The 21,530-nt window shown below is 47.9% G+C and overlaps 1 protein-coding gene across 1 annotated transcript in view; it reads left to right on the top strand.

Moving 5' to 3' along the window:
* NSD1 (nuclear receptor binding SET domain protein 1) overlaps nucleotides 1–21,530 on the top strand; it is a 62,177-nt gene that overhangs the window by 37,327 nt on the left and 3,320 nt on the right. The window contains exons 11-23 of the mRNA XM_031055208.1: nucleotides 2,750–2,893; nucleotides 3,323–3,446; nucleotides 4,212–4,412; nucleotides 5,808–5,987; nucleotides 6,305–6,461; nucleotides 6,756–6,961; nucleotides 7,505–7,617; nucleotides 10,055–10,324; nucleotides 11,574–11,690; nucleotides 12,867–13,008; nucleotides 13,420–13,526; nucleotides 16,655–16,859; nucleotides 19,795–21,530. The exon at nucleotides 19,795–21,530 is cut by the window's right edge and continues 601 nt beyond it. Coding sequence (XP_030911068.1) covers nucleotides 2,750–2,893; nucleotides 3,323–3,446; nucleotides 4,212–4,412; nucleotides 5,808–5,987; nucleotides 6,305–6,461; nucleotides 6,756–6,961; nucleotides 7,505–7,617; nucleotides 10,055–10,324; nucleotides 11,574–11,690; nucleotides 12,867–13,008; nucleotides 13,420–13,526; nucleotides 16,655–16,859; nucleotides 19,795–21,530 — 3,702 coding nt within the window. The remainder of the gene's footprint in view (nucleotides 1–2,749; nucleotides 2,894–3,322; nucleotides 3,447–4,211; nucleotides 4,413–5,807; nucleotides 5,988–6,304; nucleotides 6,462–6,755; nucleotides 6,962–7,504; nucleotides 7,618–10,054; nucleotides 10,325–11,573; nucleotides 11,691–12,866; nucleotides 13,009–13,419; nucleotides 13,527–16,654; nucleotides 16,860–19,794) is intronic.

Below are 21,530 nucleotides of genomic sequence, written 5' to 3' on the forward strand. Positions count from 1 at the left end.
ATTATAGATCAATATTGTTATATTTGTTATTATAACCACAGTTTACAGGAGAACAGAAACCTCACACCACTTTAAGCAGTTCCAGCCATCCTGTTGCATTTTGGAAAGGGCATTTGTGATAAAGTTAATAAATTGGTGTAATACCCTTGGTCCATGTATGCTTTCCTGTGCTGGTGCTAGTGTTCTTTTTGAAGCATGCTCAGCTGGACTAATGTTTTAAAACAGCCTGTACAAATGCCTTTGCCAGTGCTGGGCAGGGGCAGTTAGCATTGTCTGCTCTACCCACTAAGAGACAGCAAATTCTCTGTGAAAAGAGGGGCAGCTCAGAGCAGCAGAGATCTAGGCCATGCTCTGAATCCTGTAGTCACTACTCACTGCAGAGGAAACCCAGCCTTAGCTGCCTCTAGATGTAGACATTTGTATTGTGTACCAGAAGTCAGGTATGGTGTAAACCATGCAAAAAAAAAAGATCAATGCTTGGCACCTTTGCCAACCTCCCTTTCTAGGTAATTCTGTCTCTTTAGCTGCTGTGGTGGGTGTTCATCCCCTGGCTTAGGTGAGTTTTGGGATGCTGTGGAGATGCTGTTGTGCTTTCATGTGGAATTCAAACCATGCTGCTCCCTCAGTGACTGCACACACTGGGCAAGGAACTCCACTTTGCTAGAAGAAATACATGGTTTGATGATACAGCCCAGTGAAGCCTTCCAAAGAAAAGAGGGCAGGGGAAAGCTTGTCAGCCTGGGCTGAGCTGAGCAGCTTTCTCTGGCCTTGCCTGTCTGTGGAACCAGGAGTGCAAATTTACAACATCAGGCAGTAAGAGACTGACAGAATGGGATGGAAAATGCTGTTGAAATGGTTGTCAAGGTTGTGAGCCAAGGTCAGGCTGTGCCAAAGAACAGGTCAGGCTTTGGGATTGTGCCAGACACAGCAGCAGGGATGGTTCTGGAAGAAGACCTGGGATGAGCCTTTCTTTCTGCAGGAGGTATGGAGTGTTGCAGTGCTTGTGCTGGGCAGAGGAAGGAAGGGAAACAGTGGCAGATCCTTGAGTGGCAATGCCTTTTTCCATGCTCACAAAGGATGGGCCTTGCTCATCCTCTCTAGCTCTGACATCCCTTCCCTCAGCAGTTCTGGGAGCAGTGTTAGAACAAGTACTCTGTAAGGTGTGTTGGACTGGCAGTAGCCTGTAGTTGGGACTTTGCTTTTTTTCTTTTTTTTTTCTCTCAATAAAATCAGTTTATACCATTCATCTTTGTAATGTGTACTTCAATATACCCTCACTGCATCTGTGCCTCATTGCTCCACAGAAGGCACATGGCTTTAAAGTGTCCCCAAATAAACTCATACTGCTACATTCAGGGAATAGGGGAAAAACCAACAGTTCCAGGCAAAGAAAGCATCATTATCTGAGCAAATACTAGCTCCAGGTTCTTCCAGCTTTAAACTTTAGAAGATCTTTATGTCCTTTGTCCTTTTTTGCCGAGATTCAGAATGTGTTCAAAAGGCATTCAATTCAGCTTACACACACAGCTCAGCCTTTCCCTTACAGAAAGTGTTGCAAAGCTCCCTCTCGTGATTGTTGGCTGGACAGGCTTGCACCAAGCAGGCCTGGGGGTGTGGGAGTGATGGCTGCTGCTTCTGCCAGCACTTTGAATTCTCACAAGGTCTCTCAGGTGTACTATTTGTGCTTGGGTGTACAGTGGCTACAGCTTGGTGACCCAGGGAGGAGCTGGCAGCTGTGCACTGAGATCACTCAGCTACCTGCAGTGAGCTGCCTTATTTAAAAGTGGCAGAGTCCTTAAAATGTTCTGGCTCAAAGCACGTAGCTAAAGGCATCATTTTAGTGCAGTATTAATGTCCTTAAATTGTCCCTACTCTGGAGTGGCAGCTGGGGCTGCTGAGGCCACTGGAGTGTTCCCTAGAGCTCCCAAGTGGGCTGGAAGCTGGCAGGATGGTGTTTTCTAGCCCTCAGTTGCCTGTCCTGACAGAATCTGTGGCACTGCTGCAGGGTGTAGCTGCAGGACAGCCACATTTTGTGCTAGAAACAAATGTCTCTAGGATACCTGCTATTCTTTCCTCCTAACTGCCTGGGCAGGTGCCATGGACACTGGGAAACCTTGTGGCAGGATCTGACTTGGCCTGTGAGTGTGTGGTTGGACCTTTATCGTTTGAAACCCATCCTCTCCCCAGGATGGTTTTTCACCAGAGGATGTTATGGGCAGTGCTGTACACTCATATAGGACAGTGGGAGACTGCACACCTCAGTCAGGATGGGCTGTGCATGCCCTGCTGTGCTGCTCCTTTTGGGGTTGGCTGATTTCATACCCAACACAGGCCTCGAGTACCTTTGTATCTCTATTTCACATGGGTTAGAACAAGCTGAGTGTAGAGGAAAAATGTAGTTGGTTTAGTGTGTGACAGGTGCTATGAAGATTGAGGTTTTTCATTTGTGTTTCTAGTGCAAGTAGATACTGGGGTGCTTCTGACTTTTTCTACCTGATTTGTTTCCATTCAGGGCTCACTCCTTGCTCAGAGAGTGGTTATGCACAGAAAGGTAATTGTGTTGTGTATTTTTAATCACCTAGTAAACTAAGAGTTCTTTCCTTTCCTTTCCTGTAAATCTTTTGGAGGAACTGTAATGGGAGATGTTCTCTCCAGGGTGTGTAACACCTGCCAAACTGTGACTGAATTTGTAATTTCCAAGGCAGGATGGGTGCTACTGAGAGTCCTAATTCTAGTTTTCTCTTTCAAGGGGGAAACATCGGTTCATGGGACTGCTGCAAGCCCCAAAGAGGGTCATGAGGAGGGGTCAGAGAATGACCATGGAGTGCCTTCGTCCAAAAAGATACAGGGGGAGCGTGGAGGAGGAGCAGCTCTCAAGGAGAATGTGTGTCAGGTAGTGTTCCCAAAGAAATCTCTCTGAAACTATCCCACTGTAAAGTATTTTTGTGTAAGTTCTGGGACACATTGGTGCCCCAGGTAAGCCCAGGTAGCCTCCAAGTGCTTATTGTGGAATTAATCAGCTTTTTGTGTTCTGTATCAAGCATTTCTCCTGCAATAGCATTTCTTCCTCTTAAAGTTCACGGAGGTTAGGGAGATGTGACCAGCATAAGATACATTTTACCCAATGTAGGGTGTCAGGGAGTTGGATGGTAAATAACAGTGGTTATACACAAACTACACGAATTAACTGACACAATGAAAATGTAACATTTTTCCCCGGGGGGTCTCTGCTGGCCTTTCTGGCCAGCATGGGGGTTGCTGCTGTGTGGGATGCTGCTGGGAGGAAAATTGCTCAAGCTGATACTGTGTTTCTCTCCCCCAGATCTGTGAGAAGCCAGGGGAGTTGTTGCTGTGTGAGGCGCAGTGCTGTGGTGCTTTCCACCTGCAGTGCCTTGGGCTCTCCGAGATGCCAAAGGGCAAATTCATCTGCAATGAGTGTTCCACAGGTAGGGCAGGACTGTGGCCTTACCTGGTGCTGCCTTGACTGGAGTGATTTGCCTGCTGTAGGGCTGCTGAGTAGCTCTCAGTCCTCACATTATTGGTTTGATGTCTGATAATGACTTTCTAATTAGACTCACAGGGTGATTTGGGTTGGAAGGGACCTTAAAGATCATCAAATTCCACGCCCCTGCCACAGGCAGGAGCACCTTCCACTAGAACAGGTTACTCCAAGCCCTGTTGAACCTTGGCTTGAACACTTCCAGATAAGAGGCATCCACAGCTTCTGTGGGCAACCTGTGCTAGGGCCTCATTTTTTCCTAATGTTTAATCTAAACCTTCTCTTTGTTGATTTGAAGCCCTTAATAATGGCTTCAAATATTTACCAGCCTTACTGTTGATTCAGACTTGATGTACAAAGTGAATGTCCATGATCTGCTGGGAAAGAGACAAATTCTTACCTGGGACTCTGGAAAGGGGTCTGATGGGGAGGAGAAGTCTTTTTCAGGCTGGAAAGGAGGAAATCTCAAAGTAGGGTTATTGATTTTTTTTATTTTCTTTTTTTCCTTGGCCTGAAGTCCCAGCTATAATAATATTTATTTTGATGTGGAGTTCTACTGCAGCTTCAGGCCAAAGCAGCCTGGTGCAGAGAGCTGTGCTCTGGGATGGGTGCAGCAGGCTGGGAAGTTGTGCTGTGTGGTTAGGCAGCCTGGTGACAGCATCAGGCCCTCATTTAGCCCTCCTGTGTGACCAGTGCCTTGCTCTTTCTGCAGGGGTCCACACCTGCTTTGTGTGCAAGAGCTGCGGGGAGGATGTGAAGCGGTGCTTGCTGCCCCTCTGTGGGAAGTATTACCACGAAGCCTGCATCCAGAAATACCCGCCCACAGTCATGCAGAACAAGGGCTTCCGCTGCTCCCTGCACATCTGCATGACCTGCCATGCTGCTAACCCAGCAAACATCTCTGCCTCTAAAGGTACCCAGTCCTCCAGGGTGGTCTGGGGGGGTGCAGTCACCTGGTTTTTCTTTGTTTCATGTCCACCTGGTTCACCGGTTCTTTGCACTCTTGCCTTTGTGTCCTTGCCTCAGCGCTGGCTGTGTTTGCTGAGGAGTAGCTGCTCCCAGGGGAGTGGAAGGGGTGGTGTCAGAGTGTGAGGCTCAGCAGCAGTCCCCACGGTCGGCCATGGCAGCTGGAATGTTCTCAGGCTGTCCCGAGGCTGGAATTCCTGCACGCCCAGCCTTGCCTCAGGCCTCAGTGGGTTTTTGAGTAAATCTCTGGAGCTGTACAGACACGCTTGTGTTTCTCCCACCTGCTCCTCACTGTGCCAGTGCTGCAGATGGTGCCTTGCTTAGCAGCATGGGCTGTCAACACAGCAGCATCAAGAGCAGCACAGGGCAAACTATGATATTGTTCTACTAATCCGTTTTTTTTCTATGTAAACTCTCATCTTGTAGTGGAGACACCCTTGGGCTAAGCTTCCTAAGCAAACATTTGTTTGAGCTGTTTGCAGCAATACCTTGACCTTTATCTCACATGATCAAACTTAAAACTTTTGTGATTGCTGTGTACGTTTGCTTCTAAGGCTGCCTTTCTTTAATCCTTGGTGTCTTAAGATGGGTGACAATAAGACTGGCTCTATTTTTATCCTCAGAGTCTGTGTCAAAGTTGGCTTTTTTGCCCCCATTTATCAGTATTTGGTGTAGAAAACAACACCAAGGCCAAAAGCCCGCAGCCCACAGCCAGCCGCTTCCCCACTGAACATTTGTTGACTGGCTGCTGCTTCTCAATGGTCACATTTACCCCTCTTCTCCCATCTCTTCTTCCTGTTTATAGTCTGCTGTGAGGAACTGAAAACTGAACTCAAAAACCTCACATAAACTAGGCCTGTAGGGAAGTCTGAATTGCCTGGAAGTTCTGGAATTTCAGGGTAAAATCTGATAAACAAGAGGCAAGTGCTTGTGTTTTCAGAAGCTACATGGATTGATTTCATTATGTGCAGCTAAGCACTTGGAACACCCTGTCTGTAATTACTGTCGGAGCTGATTTAGTAATTATTTGTGTATGATAGGAAGCAGTCCCAGTCTGTGAACTCTTGAACTGTTTCTGCACAGCACGCAGGATATTTTTCACTTCTAAATAATGCAATTTTATCTATGGTATAGGTATTCCACATTTTATAATTTTATATATATTTAGTTATATTAAATAACTTCATAGAAATCCAATGAGTATATCATGGGTGATCTATAAAAATTAAAGGTCAGCTTCCTTCTCCAGAGCTCCTTTTGAGCTTAGGTATGAGTAGAGTCTAGTTTGAGCAGGAAGGAGGGGTGATCGTGCAGGGGCTGACTGTGTGGCTGTCGGTGCCAGGTCGCCTGATGCGCTGCGTGCGGTGTCCGGTCGCGTATCACTCCAACGACTTCTGCCTGGCCGCCGGCTCCGTGGTCCTGGCCTCCAACAGCATCATCTGCCCCAACCACTTCACTGCCCGCCGGGGCTGCCGCAACCACGAGCACGTCAACGTCAGCTGGTGCTTTGTCTGCTCGGAAGGTGAGGTCCCCTGGCCCCAGGGAATGCCCTGCCTGGAATTCATTACAGAGGGCAGAAGCTTTTCCCATCCTGAATGTCCCAATGGGAACTGCAGAGAGCAGCCTGCCTCTCTGTATTTCCACATTTAAGTCCAGCTTCAAACTACACTTTTTTTTTGGATTTCTGGATTCTTAGAAGGGTTCTTTTTTTTTTTTACTGTGAATAGGGCCCAACTTTTTGCAGGAGACCATCATTCTCTTTTTCCAGGTCTGTCTGGAAATGGGGAGTGCAGGGCTTCTGCACAGTGACTGATAAATTTCTCCTCTTTCTCTTTGCAGGGGGCAGCCTTTTATGCTGCGAGTCGTGCCCGGCTGCGTTTCACCGTGAGTGTCTAAACATTGAGATGCCAGAGGGAAGCTGGTATTGTAATGATTGCAAGGCAGGCAAAAAGCCACACTACAAAGAAGTAGTCTGGGTGAAAGTTGGGCGCTACAGGTAGGTGAAGATAGAACAGACTTGTCCCCATTCCTTCTTCATGCAGTGCTCATGGTGATGGAGGTGAGGAGCTGCTCCTCTCTGCAGGGTTCATTGCAGCTGGCCTCTGCATTTTTTGCATGCACATTGCTCATAAAACGTGAGCTTTCCTCCTCCAATAGCCTCTTTTCTCCCCACCAGCCTTGCTGGTAGGCCCTCACACACTTTTTCCCATGTCTCCATGCACTAGCATACTTTTGAGGTGTCTGGAAGTGGGGAAGCCAGAGGTTTCATCTGCCCTTTCCTGTGTTGCAGGTGGTGGCCAGCTGAGATTTGCCATCCTAGGACAATTCCTGTCAACATCCAAAAAATGAAACATGACATTGGCGAGTTCCCTGTGCTGTTCTTTGGCTCCAAGGACTACCTGTGGACCCACCAGGCTCGTGTGTTCCCTTACATGGAAGGTGATGTCAGCAGCAAAGACAAGATGGGGAAAGGCGTGGATGGCATTTACAAAAAAGGTAACTTGTCTTCATCCAGGGAAGTACATGGTCTTACCTTCTTCATTCTCTTTGGAAAAGTGTCATTCATGTAGCAGAGAAAAATGTCTTCTTAGAACTGAAGTGAAATTAAAGGTGTAGAATGAGCTGCTGCTTATGTAACATCCAGCATGCTCAGAGTGTCTGTTTGACTCCCAGAGAGGGAGAAGGATGTGCAGATCTCAAATCTTTGTCCAGCTCTGATATAGCATCTCAAAATTCAAGTGAGCTTGCTGCTGTGTCAGCTTCCCTCTGTGCAATGCAGTCATTATCTTGATATAAAAGTGTACTTGAGAGTTGTGGATGTAGCTGCCTGGCATCTCTGCCCAAGAGGGCAGGCAAAGAGAGCCAGCACATGGGATGGTTCATCACCCATGAGCAGGCCCTTGACTGTAATTTCTGCACTTCTCTGCTGCATTGGCCTTTTCTTCACCCTCCTCTTGGTGAACACTGGGTGGACAGTGGCTGCCCAGCTCTGTGTGAGCAGAGGGAGTTCCTCATAACAGAGCCTGTTCTCTCACTTAGCTCTTCAGGAAGCTGCTGTGAGATTTGAAGAATTGAAAGCACAGAAAGAACTGAGACAACTTCAGGAAGACAAAAAGAATGACAAGAAACCTCCTCCCTACAAACACATCAAGGTGAGGGGAGGTGGTGGGGGGCAGGTGCAGAAGAGAAGTCTTGAGCTCTCAGTGCAGGTGATTTACAGGTATACAGAAACATTTCTGATGTTTGGGTGTCTGGCTGTTCTTGAAGGTTCCTTTGATCCTCTCTCCATCATCAGCAAGCTGGGCTGCAGTAACAGAGGTGCTCTGGTTTGCTGGAACAGATCTGGTCATGTCTGTGCTGTCTGTGTCAGTTGTGTGGTCCAAAGGAACTGTCTCTGTACCTTGAGAACTCAGGGGAGAGGGCTGGTAATGGCCAGTGTGGTCAAATGCTCCATGCTGCTGGTGGCAAGGTGGACAGACCAGGACAGGAGGTGGTCAGGGTGCAGTGCAGCAAGGCTGTGTGGAGGGTGTGGTAACCCACAGTATCTTCTATCATCTGCTATTGTTTTATATCTCTTTCTGTATCAGTTGGTGACCGAACAGAAATACTGAAGCAGGTGTACAGGCTGCAATATCAGCCCTTTTCTTCTGTTTTGGGGACCTATTCACATTAAGGGCTGTTAAATATTATTGTTGTTGTTGAGTTAGAATTGGAGCAGCTATAGCTAGAGGATGGAGGTGACTTGAGAAGAGAGCTGAGGCCAAGCATGTGCCTGTGTCTGAGAACTGGATCCCAGCTGACCAGAAACCCATTGACTCAGGGACTGTGTTCTTTTTTTGCTGCTTCTGTCTGCTCCTTCCCTTTTTATGTGGCAAAATATGAAAGCTTAACTGATTTCTGGCATTTTTTGTATCTAGCTAGGTTTTTAGGCGGGCAGGTATATCCTGCATGAGTTACTGTGTGGTGTAAAGAGCACAACTGAATGCTGTGGCAGCAGTATGGGCCTGGCAGCTTCAGTGGAGGAAGTAGTTTCTCATTATAGCTATTTTTAGGCTTCTCTGGCCACAACATGAAGGAACTTTGGAAGCAGTTTAGAGCCTTTGAAATACCCTTTTATATAAATAATGACGGTTGTGGTCATTAGTCATGGCAGCTCTTCTGAGGTCTGGGTGCAAGCTGTTTGTCTCTCTGAAAGCAAAGCGGTTTGCAGGAGCAGATGGTGAACTGGAGAGGGCTTCAGGATGGAATGGATGAAGCTGTTTGTGTCCACTCCTTCTAAGGAGATCAGCACCTCGAGTCCGTCCCAAGGAACACCCATATGAGAGGCTGCTGCAAAATGTACTTGGGATCTTTCATCACATCAGGCTTGTGCTGAGTCCAAGCATTGCCCTGTTTTGGTTTCTTCCCAGCAGTGCCTCAGAGAATAGGGCAGGTGTGTGCTGGGTATGTGTGGTGTGCAGTGGCAGTGCTAGAGCAGTACCAGTAGAGGATTGACCCAATCCTGTGAGTCTTGCCACTCTTGATGAGTCTGGGTGAGAGATGGGAACCAGCAGAGGAGAACCTGCGTGACAAGGAAGGCTGGAGGTGGGGCTCAGTTCTAGGAGGAAGGTGGGGGAGACTGTGTTGAAGTGATTAATGAGGGGTTTCTGCAGGGTTTGTGTTTAAACAAAGGGGGATCAGGACTGGGCCAGCCTCAGACAGGCTGTGGGTGGGACTAGGTAACTTATACGGGGGCTGGAATAGTTTTGCTAAAATCCCTTCCTTTCATGTTCTGGGAGAGGAAAGTGAGACAATGGTTCACCCAGGGAAAGAGCAGCAAGGAGCTTTTCTTCAGTGTCTCTCTCCAAAGTCCTGACTCTCTGTTGCCTGCTTTTCAGCGTTTGCTGCCTTTAACCAAACCCCAAGGACCCAGCTCATGCCACAGACATGCCAGTCACTTCTCCACCTGGTGCTGCACTCCGCTTCCTCCTGGAGCGGTTTTTAGAGAGCTCCTTGGCTTAACTCTGAGCTCCTCTTTGGGCCTTCCAACCCCAGCCTTGTCTGGTTTGGCTTCCATTTACATCTGCAGGACAGTTGGGTAGGGAGGTAACTGTGTGGTAGGCCTTCTGTCACAGGTGTGACAGCTGAGAGCACAAACCAGCTTGAAGGTAACATTCAAAAAGCAGGGCAGTAAGGGAAAGCTGAGGAAAAGCACCTGACACTCAGACTGGAAAAGGTGTGGTTTGATGCACAAAGTGGCTTGGTGCTGGTCACAGGGATGCTGTGTGCCCCAGCAAGAGCATTGGGCTGGATGTGGGCTCAGTGATGATGGGAGGGGGACACTTGGCAGCCTCTCACCTCTCCAGGGTCACAGAATACACACTGCACCAGGTGATGCTAACAGGCAACCTGCATCCTCCTGAGCTGTTTCCTCTAACCTTCTGCCTCTCGAAATAGAATTCCCAGGAGTACAGCTGTGCCTGTACTTGTGTCCTTCTGCCCCTCGCTGTCACTAAGTCACTGCAGCTCGTAGGCAAGGGTGGAGTACAGAAATGCCTGTCGGGGTAACCTGTAGCTCCCAAGAGCTCATGTCCCTCGTGTGCATTGAAGGTGAACCGGCCCGTGGGGAAGGTGCAGATCTTCACTGCAGACCTGTCCGAGATCCCGCGCTGCAACTGCAAACCCACGGACGAGAACCCCTGCGGCCTGGACTCGGAGTGCATCAACCGCATGCTGCTCTACGAGTGCCACCCCCTGGTGTGCCCTGCGGGGGAGCGCTGCCAGAACCAGTGCTTCTCCAAGCGCCAGTACCCCGAGGTGCAGATCTTCCGCACGCTGGCACGAGGCTGGGGCCTGCAGGCCAAAACAGACATCAGGAAGGTACCTGCGCTCTTTCTGTGTTGCTTTCTCTTGTTGTTTCTCTCTTGATCAGTCTTGGTTTGAAAAAGACTTCTTTTAGTAGAATGCCATTTAGAAAAAAAGTTGAGTTTAGTCTTTGCAGTCTTGACAAAAGTGTTTTGGCTCAGCTGACCGGGAAAATTATTTGCATGTCCCACAGGGTAAGAAAGGTGATTGCTTGGTCAGTCTGCTTGTAAGAACAATGGGACAGTGCTCAGGATTTCCAGATGGGGGAACAGTGATTATTCCTCCTCCCCATTCTTGACTAACCAGGCTTATCCAGCATGAGAATCTTGTGTCAGAAACAGAAACCCGGGCTTGGATCTTAAAAAAGGGCAGTGTCTTGGACATGGCTGTTATTACTGCTGAAACTGATTATCTCCACCTCAAACACTTGTATGTGTTTTTTAAATGCAAAGAAGAGCAATTCTTTGGACACACATCTGTGCTGAACGAAGAAGGAGGAATGTTAAATCCAAAAGAACCCCAAAGCTAATAAAGGATAAAGTGAAACAGAGGACTTTCAGCATAGTAAGAGAAGAATGTCTGAAAAGGGAGTAGTGATGACGTGATAAGAGGGAGGCCTTGATAGAAGAGGCAAAATGTGAGTCTGTCCTGTTGAAAACTTTGCTGCCTGCTGTGCCATAAGTTAAAGGATATTTCTGCCATTCCATGTGCTTGTTTCACTTTCAGCAGACAGACTGGAAACAGAAACACTCAGTTATTTAGTGGGGGGACCTATTAGCCCCACTGGAGCAGAGCTGGGGTTCTCTTTAGTGGCTGGAGTACAGTCTCTGCAGTACTTCACTGCAGGAGAACTCCTGCACTCACTGCAGGAGCAGGTGCTCCAGGTGCATCCTGCTGCTCCATGTGGCTGGTCCCCAAAGGGATATTGTTTTCATCTGGAATGCAATTAGGGCAGTGCTTTGAGCTTTGCAGCGAAGTGCTGTTCTTGTGGTTAACTTCTGTGCTGTCCCTGGATGCTAATTCTTTCTTTGGCACAAAGAATAACCTGATGGTCACAGTTCTTTATTTAATTTGAGTCATTTGAGCATGTGAAACGGATGTATGGTTCAGGGCTTTTGGTGTAGGTTATAGGCCAAACTGGCTGCAGAGCACAGGGAGAAATTTTTAGGAAGGAAACAGGAGCTAAGTTCTAGCAAAAAGGTTGATGTCCCTCCATCCTGCAGATAATTTGTCTTGTCTTATCAGCTTGTTTTGTGTCTGGCAGGGTGAATTTGTTAATGAGTATGTTGGGGAGCTAATTGATGAGGAGGAGTGCCGAGCCCGAATCCGCTATGCTCAGGAGCACGACATCACCAATTTCTACATGCTGACACTGGATAAGGTATGTGCAAGGAATGTCCTGCCAGCATCCTGAACAGAAATAAAAAGATGGGAATGAAGGCATGATACTCCATCTAGCAAAAAGGTGCTAAGCATTGCTGACGAGCTGGTCTGCATTTCCTCTGAAATTATTAAATGAATTAATGTGTAATAGAGGAGCTTCAGGCTGGATTTCAGGCTTAGGAGGAAAGTCTGAACAGGCATTGCCTGAGTTTGTTCATTAGAGGTGAAGACAGTTGTCTGAGGACTGCAGATCCTACTTCAGCATGAGAGGCTGAATTTGGGAACATGGGATCCTTCCCAGCAGCTGGACTTTGGAGAGCCCAGAATGTGGTTGGTGTGTGCCAGAAGAGGCATGTAAGTTACAGGCACAGCAAGACCTTCATCTGAGTTCAGGTCTCAGGTCTTGCTGTTCTCAGTAGACTGATGGATTTAGTTACAGCCACAGGGTCCCCAGTGGGTCCTGCAGGCCAGGTTGTTGCTATGAACTCCTGATTTTTAGAGTTTAAGTGATTGTGTCAGCTGCTTTCCCCACTTTGTTACTCAACCATGGAAAGATGAGAAAGAAACCATGAAAACAGACATGGGGAGGAAACTGTAGAGTGTGGGACAGGATAACAGTGGCTGCTTTGTCTTTCCCCTCATCCTGCTGCAAGTTCACACTGACCATATCTTGTTCTCCTTGTATGGCTGATGGGGCAGGCCCAAGTGTTAATATCGCCTCGTTGCTACAAAAGCAAATCTCAATTGCAGCTTCCCTCTCCTCTCCAGCCCCATAACAAGCTGTGCACCAGTGTACCTCACCTTACACACTCTTCTTGTTTTCTTTCTATACACTGACATGTAAGAAATAGGAATTGCTATTTTGCTTTAAGCAGAAGTTGGGGCCTGGAACCACGAGCGCTGCCTTGGAAGTGTGCTGGGGTGGTTTTTATCCAATACTGATGCCACAGGGAGGTCTTGTTTCCCAGCAAGCAGCAGTGGCACTGTCCTGGCTGTTTGGGAGAGTGTCTTTGTCCCTTGAAAGTCCTGTGTCTCTGAGGAGGAGGATGATGTGCAGGAGGCTCTATTGCCGTGTGATCTGCCAGCACTGGCCAGAGGCATCAGAGCTGGTTGATTGCAGCTCATGATAGCTGCTTGAAATGTGTTTTTCTGGGTTGTTTTTTTGCAATTCCAGGATCGAATCATTGATGCTGGGCCAAAGGGTAACTATGCTCGGTTCATGAACCACTGCTGCCAGCCCAACTGTGAGACTCAGAAATGGTGTGTGAATGGTGACACTCGGGTCGGGCTCTTCGCACTTGTAAATATCAAAGCTGGTAAGGAACACACTGTCAATGCCTGCAGTAGCCTCGGGGGTTCTGTAAGGAAAAGGGAGGGTTTGTAGCTCTCTGGAAGGGGATTTAATTTTTATTTACATTGGGGTATTCATGAGGCTTAACAGCAGCATTAACATAAGGAAACACACACATGGTATCAGTGGAGGTTGATACAGGGGCCTGCTACAGGATCAATGCCCTTTTTAGCTGTAAAATGTGGTAGGGGAGAGGGGTTTTACTGAATTTTCAATCTACACAGATCTTTGGGGAGATTAATAGTTTGGTGTCCTTGTGTAGTGGTGGCAGTCACTTGTGACATCGTATTTAAAAAGTGCTTTTATTTTAACAGTGAAACATTCTACTCTGTAATTCATTAACAACTTGCTTGGTTTTGATCTGCTTTTGTGCCAGGGACTGAGCTGACTTTCAACTACAATCTGGAGTGTTTGGGAAATGGAAAGACCGTTTGTAAATGTGGTGCCCCAAACTGCAGTGGCTTCCTAGGAGTAAGGCCGAAGGTATGATGCATCCTTTAAGCTTTTGTTCTTCCAAATTGCCTCTTTGCATAGATGTGTATCAATCATTGGTTGCAGAGGTTTCTGGTTGGAGATCATTGAAGTGTGGCCATGGGAACAGTGCTTGAAATGAGTTAAATATTCGAGTTTTCATTCTGAGAGCAAGTCTTAGTCTTCAGTTATCAGAGTTGCTATAAATAATGACAAGAAGCTTTATTTTACACTGAAAGAATAAAAGAAAGAGGGTGGGGTTTTTTAATTTTTTTTTTTTTAATCTGCTTCTTATCCTGACATTTTCCATAGCACTAGAGGAGCAAAGGGCAGGCATGGGAAAGACTTCATTAGATAACGAAGAAAACACAACTCAGCCCATTTCCCAAAGTAAAGACTCCCAAAGTAAATTATGAGCATGCATGGAAGGCCAGCAAACTCACATTCCTTCACACTGAAGTTGCTTTAGAGCCAGAAGGCTGCTACCTCTATTCTGTAGTAAAGTTCTTGGTTTTATTCTGGTTTTAATGAAATGACCGATTTTTACACATCAAACAGACATAAGAAATCTGCCATATCTGTAGTTGAAAAACCACCAGCTTTTAGAACTCACTGACTTTTTGAGGGCTTCGATTTGTAACTGTAGTGTTGCAGTAACAGGAATTGATTTCAATTACCTCCTTGTGTGAGCTGGTTCTCACTGGGAAAAGGAAATAACAGGAGCAGTTGGCCCAGTTCCCAGCTGTCACCCGCTAAATCTATGTCTCAGCTGTTGGTTTGTTACAAATGCTTCACCAAATCAGTCTGTAATCCCTCTGCTCTGGCATGTGGATCCTGCCGTGCCCACAGTTAAGGGTTAAAAACCTCCAGCAGCACAGTTGTTGAGCCCCATCAGTATATAGGGGAGGTTTTATGAATTCTCCAGAGATTAGTTCTTCAGAAAAATTAACTTACAGAAATAAAAAATGGATGTCTTCAGAAGCTGACAGATGGGGGGAGTGGCACATCTGATGTATTTAGCTCCTTTTCGGGTTGCAATTTAAAGTTCAATTGATTTTGTGCTGCCCCTGTGTTATACATGGTTTGACTGTCATTTTTGCCTTGAAATTGCAGGTTGCACGATGGAAATGAGAGAAAGGTGCCCTTTAGTTGGCATTCATGTTCCATTGTGATATCTGAGGCAACTCATTCCATCTTGATGAGATGGTCTAAGAAACAGTACCGAGAAAACAATACCTTGGGGTGGTTTTTTAAAAAAATTCTTCTCACAATAGATGCATTTTTAAGCTTGCTGAAGATACAGCAAGACAAAACTGATTATACTCAAGTTCACTCTTAAAAGTGAACTTGAGTATAATCAGTTCTAACTGGGAGTGTGGAGGAATGTTTGGGAGTCTATGGTACTGCAGGGAGCAAGTGGGAATTGCTTAGTCCAGCTGTTAGACCTCTCTTAGACATTCAAATTAGCTGTGAAGGGATTTTCGTGTTCTCTTTGTAATTAGATGGCTGAAAATCGGTGGCATAGTTTAGATGGAAGCATTTCAGTGCCTGCATTTTCAGTGATAAGAAAGGCCTGGCTTGTCCCTATTGTCAGGGGTAATGATGGTATGAAAGCAGAAACTTCCACGTGTGAAGGGGAAGGAAAGAATCAAGAGATGTAGCTCCTTGGTGACAGGAAAGCTGGATAACCAGCTGCAGAGTTCTGAAATTGTAGGCCTGGAGACCAAGGTTTTTAAATGTTTTGGTGATGAAAATATTATGCATTATATTTTTGCAGAATAAAGGATGTCAAAATTGCTTCATAAGCATTGTCTCAGCACACAGATATATCCTGCATGGAGAACACATATTTGAACACAAAGAGATGTAGAAAATGGCACAGAATTTAGCTCGTGTCTCCTTAGATAAACTAAACTGATGGTGCTTTGATAAGGTCAGGACTGGGGGCAAGAAGCATCATCTTTGTCCAGTTGAGTATTCCACACAATGGGAGGCTCAGCCTGGCTCCAGGGGGAGTTGGAAGAGCAGGGTTGAGGAAGCCTTAGGCCAGAGAAGAGAGCACTTGAACCATTTAGTTGCCTGTCCTGGGTCCAGCTGTAGTTACTTCACTACACAGATAATTTAACTCTACTGATGATGCAGAGTTTGGTTGTCACTGGTGTGGGAGAGTAAGAGGATGGGGCAGTTGCAAAGGAATAACTGAGTATAGGGGGAATGGAGATTGGATATTCCACAGTACACACCTGGAGAGGTTAACAGCAGAAACAAATCCACCATGAGGAGGTCATGGCTGGGCAGTTGTGGTGGAGAAGGAGCCACTGTGCAGCTCAGCTGCCACAGGACTGAGCTGTGGTGTGACACAGCTGTGGAAAAGGCAAATGGGGGCAGTGCTTTGGGGGATTTTCTGTTCTTTTGGCTGAGTGTTGGTGTCTTTGTACAAGGTGTTATCTGAGGTAGCATGTGTAATTCTGTAACTTTCCTTTGGGATAAATATACTCAATAAGGGCAAAGAAAAGCCACTGGGAAGACTGAGTGTGCAGACTGTGAAATCTTCAGTTTGCAAGCAGGGGAGTGTGTCCCAGGGGTTTCTTGAGGGAGATAGAAAAGCTTCAAATGTTGAACTTGATGATCTTGGAGGTCTTCTCCAACCGTAAAGATTCTGTGGTTCTGGTGCAAAAGAGCAGCATTGACACAAGAACGAGTAGGTCTAAACTGATGACAGATAAATTCATACTGAAAATGGAGAGGGAAGTGATGAATGTGAAAAAGTGCAGGAAGGCCCTGAATAGACTCTTTCTGAGTAATGTGTGCCAGGAGACCTGTCTGCTTTGACCTGAAGAGTCTGGGAGAGGTGGCACAAGCTCAGTGACACCAGGCAACCCCAGCTCCTCATTCTGCTCTTGCTAGTCATATAAATCCCATGTCCAGTCAAGCTTTGCTGCATGACTTCCAGGCTCTTTCAAAATAACTGGGAGCTATTTGCTGTAGTAACTTGGCTCCAAATACCGAGCAGCACTAGAGATGCTGCACAGGTCTCAGGTATAGCTGGCAGTGGGATTTGTGTCAGCAGGGTTTGCAGCAGCAAGGGAGCAGGTGGATGGGGCAGAGCCCTGTGTTAACCAACATCTTTCCACCCCCAGAGCCAGCCCAGCCTGAGCGAAGAGAAGTCCAAGAAGCTCAAGAGGCGGCCGCAGATGAAGCGCAGGTCGCAGGCGGAGGTGATGAAGGAGCGGGAGGACGAGTGCTTCAGCTGTGGGGATGGAGGCCAGCTGGTCTCCTGTAAGAAGTCAGGCTGCCCCAAGGTGTACCATGCTGACTGCCTCAACCTGACCAAGAGACCTGCAGGTCAGTGCTCTGCACAGCTGGGCTCTGCTTGGCTCACAGTGTTGGTGCTGGGTGTCCTGGGTGCAGCTTGTGACCTTGCACTCTATTCATGGCTTCTTAACTTTTAGAGAAATCTTTCTCACTTGAGCAGATCATGTTGCCCAACTAACCCAGCCCTGGTTTGCACCCCACTGTGACTGCAAAAGTTGCTGAAGGGGGAGTTGGTCCTTGCCTAAGAGATGGTGCTTGTGAACTGACCCCATTCTTGGGGCCTGGCAAAGCGTAATCCCAACAATACCTGAGGTATTGGTCATCACACTGGCTGTTTTCCCAAAGTTGAAAACAGTTGTGAGTTGAATGGTGAGGAGAAGCACTGCTGGAAAATAGGAGTTAGAAAAGAATCTCTTAAATGTCTGAACAGCCATTAGTTCATACATAAGAGAACAGTATCAAAGCATATTCTAGCTTGTGGTGAAATCAGGGCAAAAATTTGAAAAAAAAAAATACTCCGAAAGTACAGTCCAGCCTCCAGCCTGTTCCCCTGCTTTCCATTTGCAAAGTCTCTTCTAACAGCCTGACTTAAAAACACTAAGGATTGCCAGCTCTGTGATACACATTTCTTTACATAGTGGAAGATTGTTGTCTCAGTCCTTTTCCGGCTTGTACAAACATAGCCTCAAGTTTTTATTCTTGATCTACTCTGGACTGTGTCCCACTTGCCTACACATTTTTTTAAAACTGGAATCAAGTATTTTAACAGCACTGCAGCCAAGGCCTTGCTTACTCTGACAGAAGAGAGTAATTATCTTTTGTTTTTTACATAAAATTTCTTTGGAAATTATGTTTTACTTGTTTTGCAAAAATAACTTACATTGATGGGATGTTGATGGTTTGCTTTATCCTTCTTGAGTTTTCATCTTGATTCTTTTCCCATATTTATTTCTTCCTTTTGCAATCCTGTTTTGCACCTGTCTTTATTTAATTACACCTTGTTGGTGCAAGAGCATTTGTCCAGTTTAAATTCTGAGCCTGTCCAACTGGATTTTTGCAGTCCCTTACAGGCTCAATATTATCTACCTGTATCTGTAAGAGTATTTGCTGTTCTGCTTTCAGAAATGTAAATTATTGTACAGATTAAAATACATTCCTGAAGGGTGTAATTTGAAATGCCTTCTCAGTTTGCCACAAGACCATTAATAACTGTTTTTAGAGAATGATTTTCAGTCAGTTGTAGCAATTTTACTCTTTTTACACATAGGCAGTGATTTTCATAGCCTGCTCCTCAGAGTATCATTCAGGACATGAAAGGTTCAGCACTTTCTACTTCAAATGTTTCCTCTGCCATGGGCATTGCTGTCAAGTAATTGGAATTTCCTGCTTGTTTGCATGTTTGCTAATTGTGTGATCTTACTTCCAAGAGCTCTGGGCTGTCCCTAGAGGGGGTGCTTATTCATTAGACCTTTTTATCCTGTCAAAGACCATTAGAGTGGTTTGAAAGGATTTATCCTTTCTGCAACAAAGGAGCAGGTTTTGACTTTTTTTTATTTTCCATCTGTACAAATGACCTCTATAAGAATGGTCCCAGGATCTTTGCAGTGTTGTGTGGCTCTCTGGGATGCTGCTGGTGCAGGGGGAGCAGTGACAGCCTGTGCTGCAGCACCATGAGCCAGGAGCAGGGGAGACCATGGGAAGTGTTAAACATCTTCACTTGGAAAAAAATGCTGAAAAATTGGAAAAGACACATAAGAGCAGTGTGCATATTTTGAGACTGGAACAGAAGCCTTGGACTGGCTTCAAAGGAGGGGAAAAACTTACTACGTGTTGCTTTCAACCCCAGGGGAGAAGCAGCGTGAGAGAGGGGAGTGGAGAGCTGCTCTTGCACAAGTCCAGGGAGCAATGCCCACAGCTGCTCAGTGCTGTGCTGCAGAAACCAGCCTCCCTGGAAAGGAGCTTCTCCCCACAGCCACAGGTCTGTGGGCTTGGTTCAGGCAGGCTGGGAAGTGCTCTGGCCTGGCTGGTGTCCATGGTTGCCCTCTGGCTCGGAGCTCTGTGTCAGGGCTGCTCTGCAAGGAGCTGCTCCCCACAGCAAGGCAGGGAGCAGGAGAGATGGGGGATGTGGGGTGCTGGGAGAGCACAGAGGCAGAAGGTGTATTTGGAAAAACATCTTTGCTCATCCTGTGGTCAGGAGCTCAGCGTGTACCTGGTTGTGTCCATGAACTGGAAGCATTTGGTAGAGCCAGACACAGCCTTGGGCCAAGGGAGCAGGAAGCTGAGCCAGTGAGGTCATCTGCAAGTGAGAAAAGCAGCAGTCTCTGAAGTGTCATGTTGTGTTTTGCCTGCTGGTGGTATTGGTACTGATGGTCAGTAGGTTGTGTGAAGATGGAGCTGCTGGAGGAGCAGCTTTGTTTTATCGTGGCCATACATGGCCAGAGGTTAAAGATGTGCCTTTGGGTTCAGAGACAATAGAAACTTAGCCCTTGTGATCACTGCTCTCTCACTTCTTCTTTCTAAAAAACAGGAAGGGAGGTTTTTGACCCCCCAGAATTAAAAGATGAATCTGACATGTTAGCTTAAAAAGTCCTTTGGGTGTTGTGCACAGATTGCTGCTGCTGTTTTCTATGGAAGTCAGAGCTACAGAGATCTGCAAACTGAGAATGTCTGCTTCTCTCTAGACACTCTGTTGGTCAGTGCTGTGCAGGAGCCAGATGGGCTTTCGGTCTGAGCTGATGTGGCTTGTGTTTGTCATGATTATCATTGCCCTTGCTCCTTCTGAGAATGCAGATTCATGTTAATTGCCTGTCGAGCTAAGGTGGAAACAGAAGAGGATGTGTAGAATTGTATGTGGGTATTACGGGAGTGTTCTCACTTTCCCCTGAACTCCCTTTGCAGCAGGCCTTTGTTTCTTGCCCTTGTCCTCCTCCTAAGGTGTGTCTTTTCTCCCGTGTCCGTGCTGCAGGAAAGTGGGAGTGCCCGTGGCATCAGTGTGACGTGTGTGGCAAGGAAGCAGCTTCGTTCTGCGAGATGTGCCCCAGGTCCTTCTGCAAGCAGCACCGGGAAGGAATGCTCTTCATCTCCAAGCTGGATGGACGATTATGCTGCACAGAGCATGATCCCTGTGGGCCTCACCCTCTAGAGCCAGGAGAAATTCGTGAGTATGCACCTCCCATAGAAGGCCTGACTAACGGCGAGGACACCCAGCCGCCAGAGCAGGTGCCTGCAGAAACAGAGGCAGACACAGACCTGAGTGTTCAGCCCCTGGACAGCCTACCTCAGTCTGTGGCCCTCAGACTGCAGTCACCAGAAAAGCCCCCTGCTACCCTAGCTCTGAGGCTGCCTTCTTCAGACAAGCCCCCCACCACCCTTGCCCTGAGGTTGCAGCCATCAAACAAGCCCCCCACCACCCTGGCCCTCAGGCTACCTTCACCAGACAAACCACCTGCCACCCTGGCTCTGAGACTGCCACCGTCAAATAAACCCCCCGCCACTCTGTCACTGAGGCTGAAGCCATCCAACAAACCCTCCACCACCCTGTCACTACGGCTTCAGCCTTCGGACAAACCTCCCACCACCCTGTCGCTCCGCCTGCAGCCATCAGACAAGCCCCAGGCTGCCCTGTCCCTGAGGCTGCAGTCAGAGAAGCAGCCCATCATCGTAGCGCTGCGGCCTCAGCAGCCCGACAAACCTCCCAGCAACGCGGTGCTCTGGCCGCTGGACGAGTCCTCCAGTGACGCCTCGCAGCCTCAGCTGCCGAGCAAATCTCCTCCAGGATCACCTCAGTCCCCGCTGGATGAGTCACTTGTCACTGCTGCTGACCTGCAGCTCCAGCTGGCAGATGAGACTCCTGATGCCCCCGAGGTTTTGGAGTTATCGGACAAGTCCCTCATTGACAGCAGGGCGCAGCAGCCCGAGCTGCTGGATGAGTTCCCTGTGAAATGCCTGCCTCCTCCACTGTCTGACAGACTCCTGGCCACCGTGGGGATGCTGCAGTCCCAGGCAGGGGATGAGCCCTCTGAGGCCGATCAGCTCCAGTCCCTGGACGACTCCTTTGCACAGAGTCCGCAGCCACAGGCTGTGCAAGAGGCTTCCAGCTCTGGGGTGCCGCAGGTCCCAGAATTGGAGATGGCTTCCAGTCCTGAGGTGCTGTGGTCTGTTTCTGTTGAAAAAGTCCCAGACTCCCCAGTCTCACGGATCCTGCCCTCAGAGAAGGCTCCTGGATCAGCAGTACCACAATCCCCACCTCTAGAAAAGGCTTCCTTCTCTGGGGCAGTGCGGGTCCCAGACACAGAGAAGTCTCCCAGCTCTGGGTCACCCTGTCCCCTGCCTCCAGAGAAGGCTGCTGATTCGGGTGTGCCTCAGATCCTGCCCACAGAGAAGGCTCCCAGCTCAGGGTTGCCATGGCCCCTGTCTCTGGAGAAGGCTGCTGGCTCCCGGTCACCGCACGTCCTGCCCACGGAGAGGGGCCTCAGCTCAGGGGCCCTTCAGATCCCGCTCACACAGAAGTCTGTCTCCCCCGGGGTGCTGCGACCCCTTCCTGCAGAGAAGGCCGCTGACTCCGGGGCCCTGCGGGTTCCTCCTTTGGAAAAGGCTCTCAGCTCTGGGGTGTCTCGGCCTCAGCTCTTGGAGAGGCCTCTCACTCTTACAGCCCCGTGGCCTCAGGCATCAGATAAGCTGGCTCCTGCTGTGGCTCCCCGG

Source organism: Geospiza fortis, unplaced genomic scaffold (genome assembly GCF_000277835.1).
Source record: "Geospiza fortis unplaced genomic scaffold, GeoFor_1.0 scaffold55, whole genome shotgun sequence".
NCBI lineage: Eukaryota > Metazoa > Chordata > Aves > Passeriformes > Thraupidae > Geospiza > Geospiza fortis.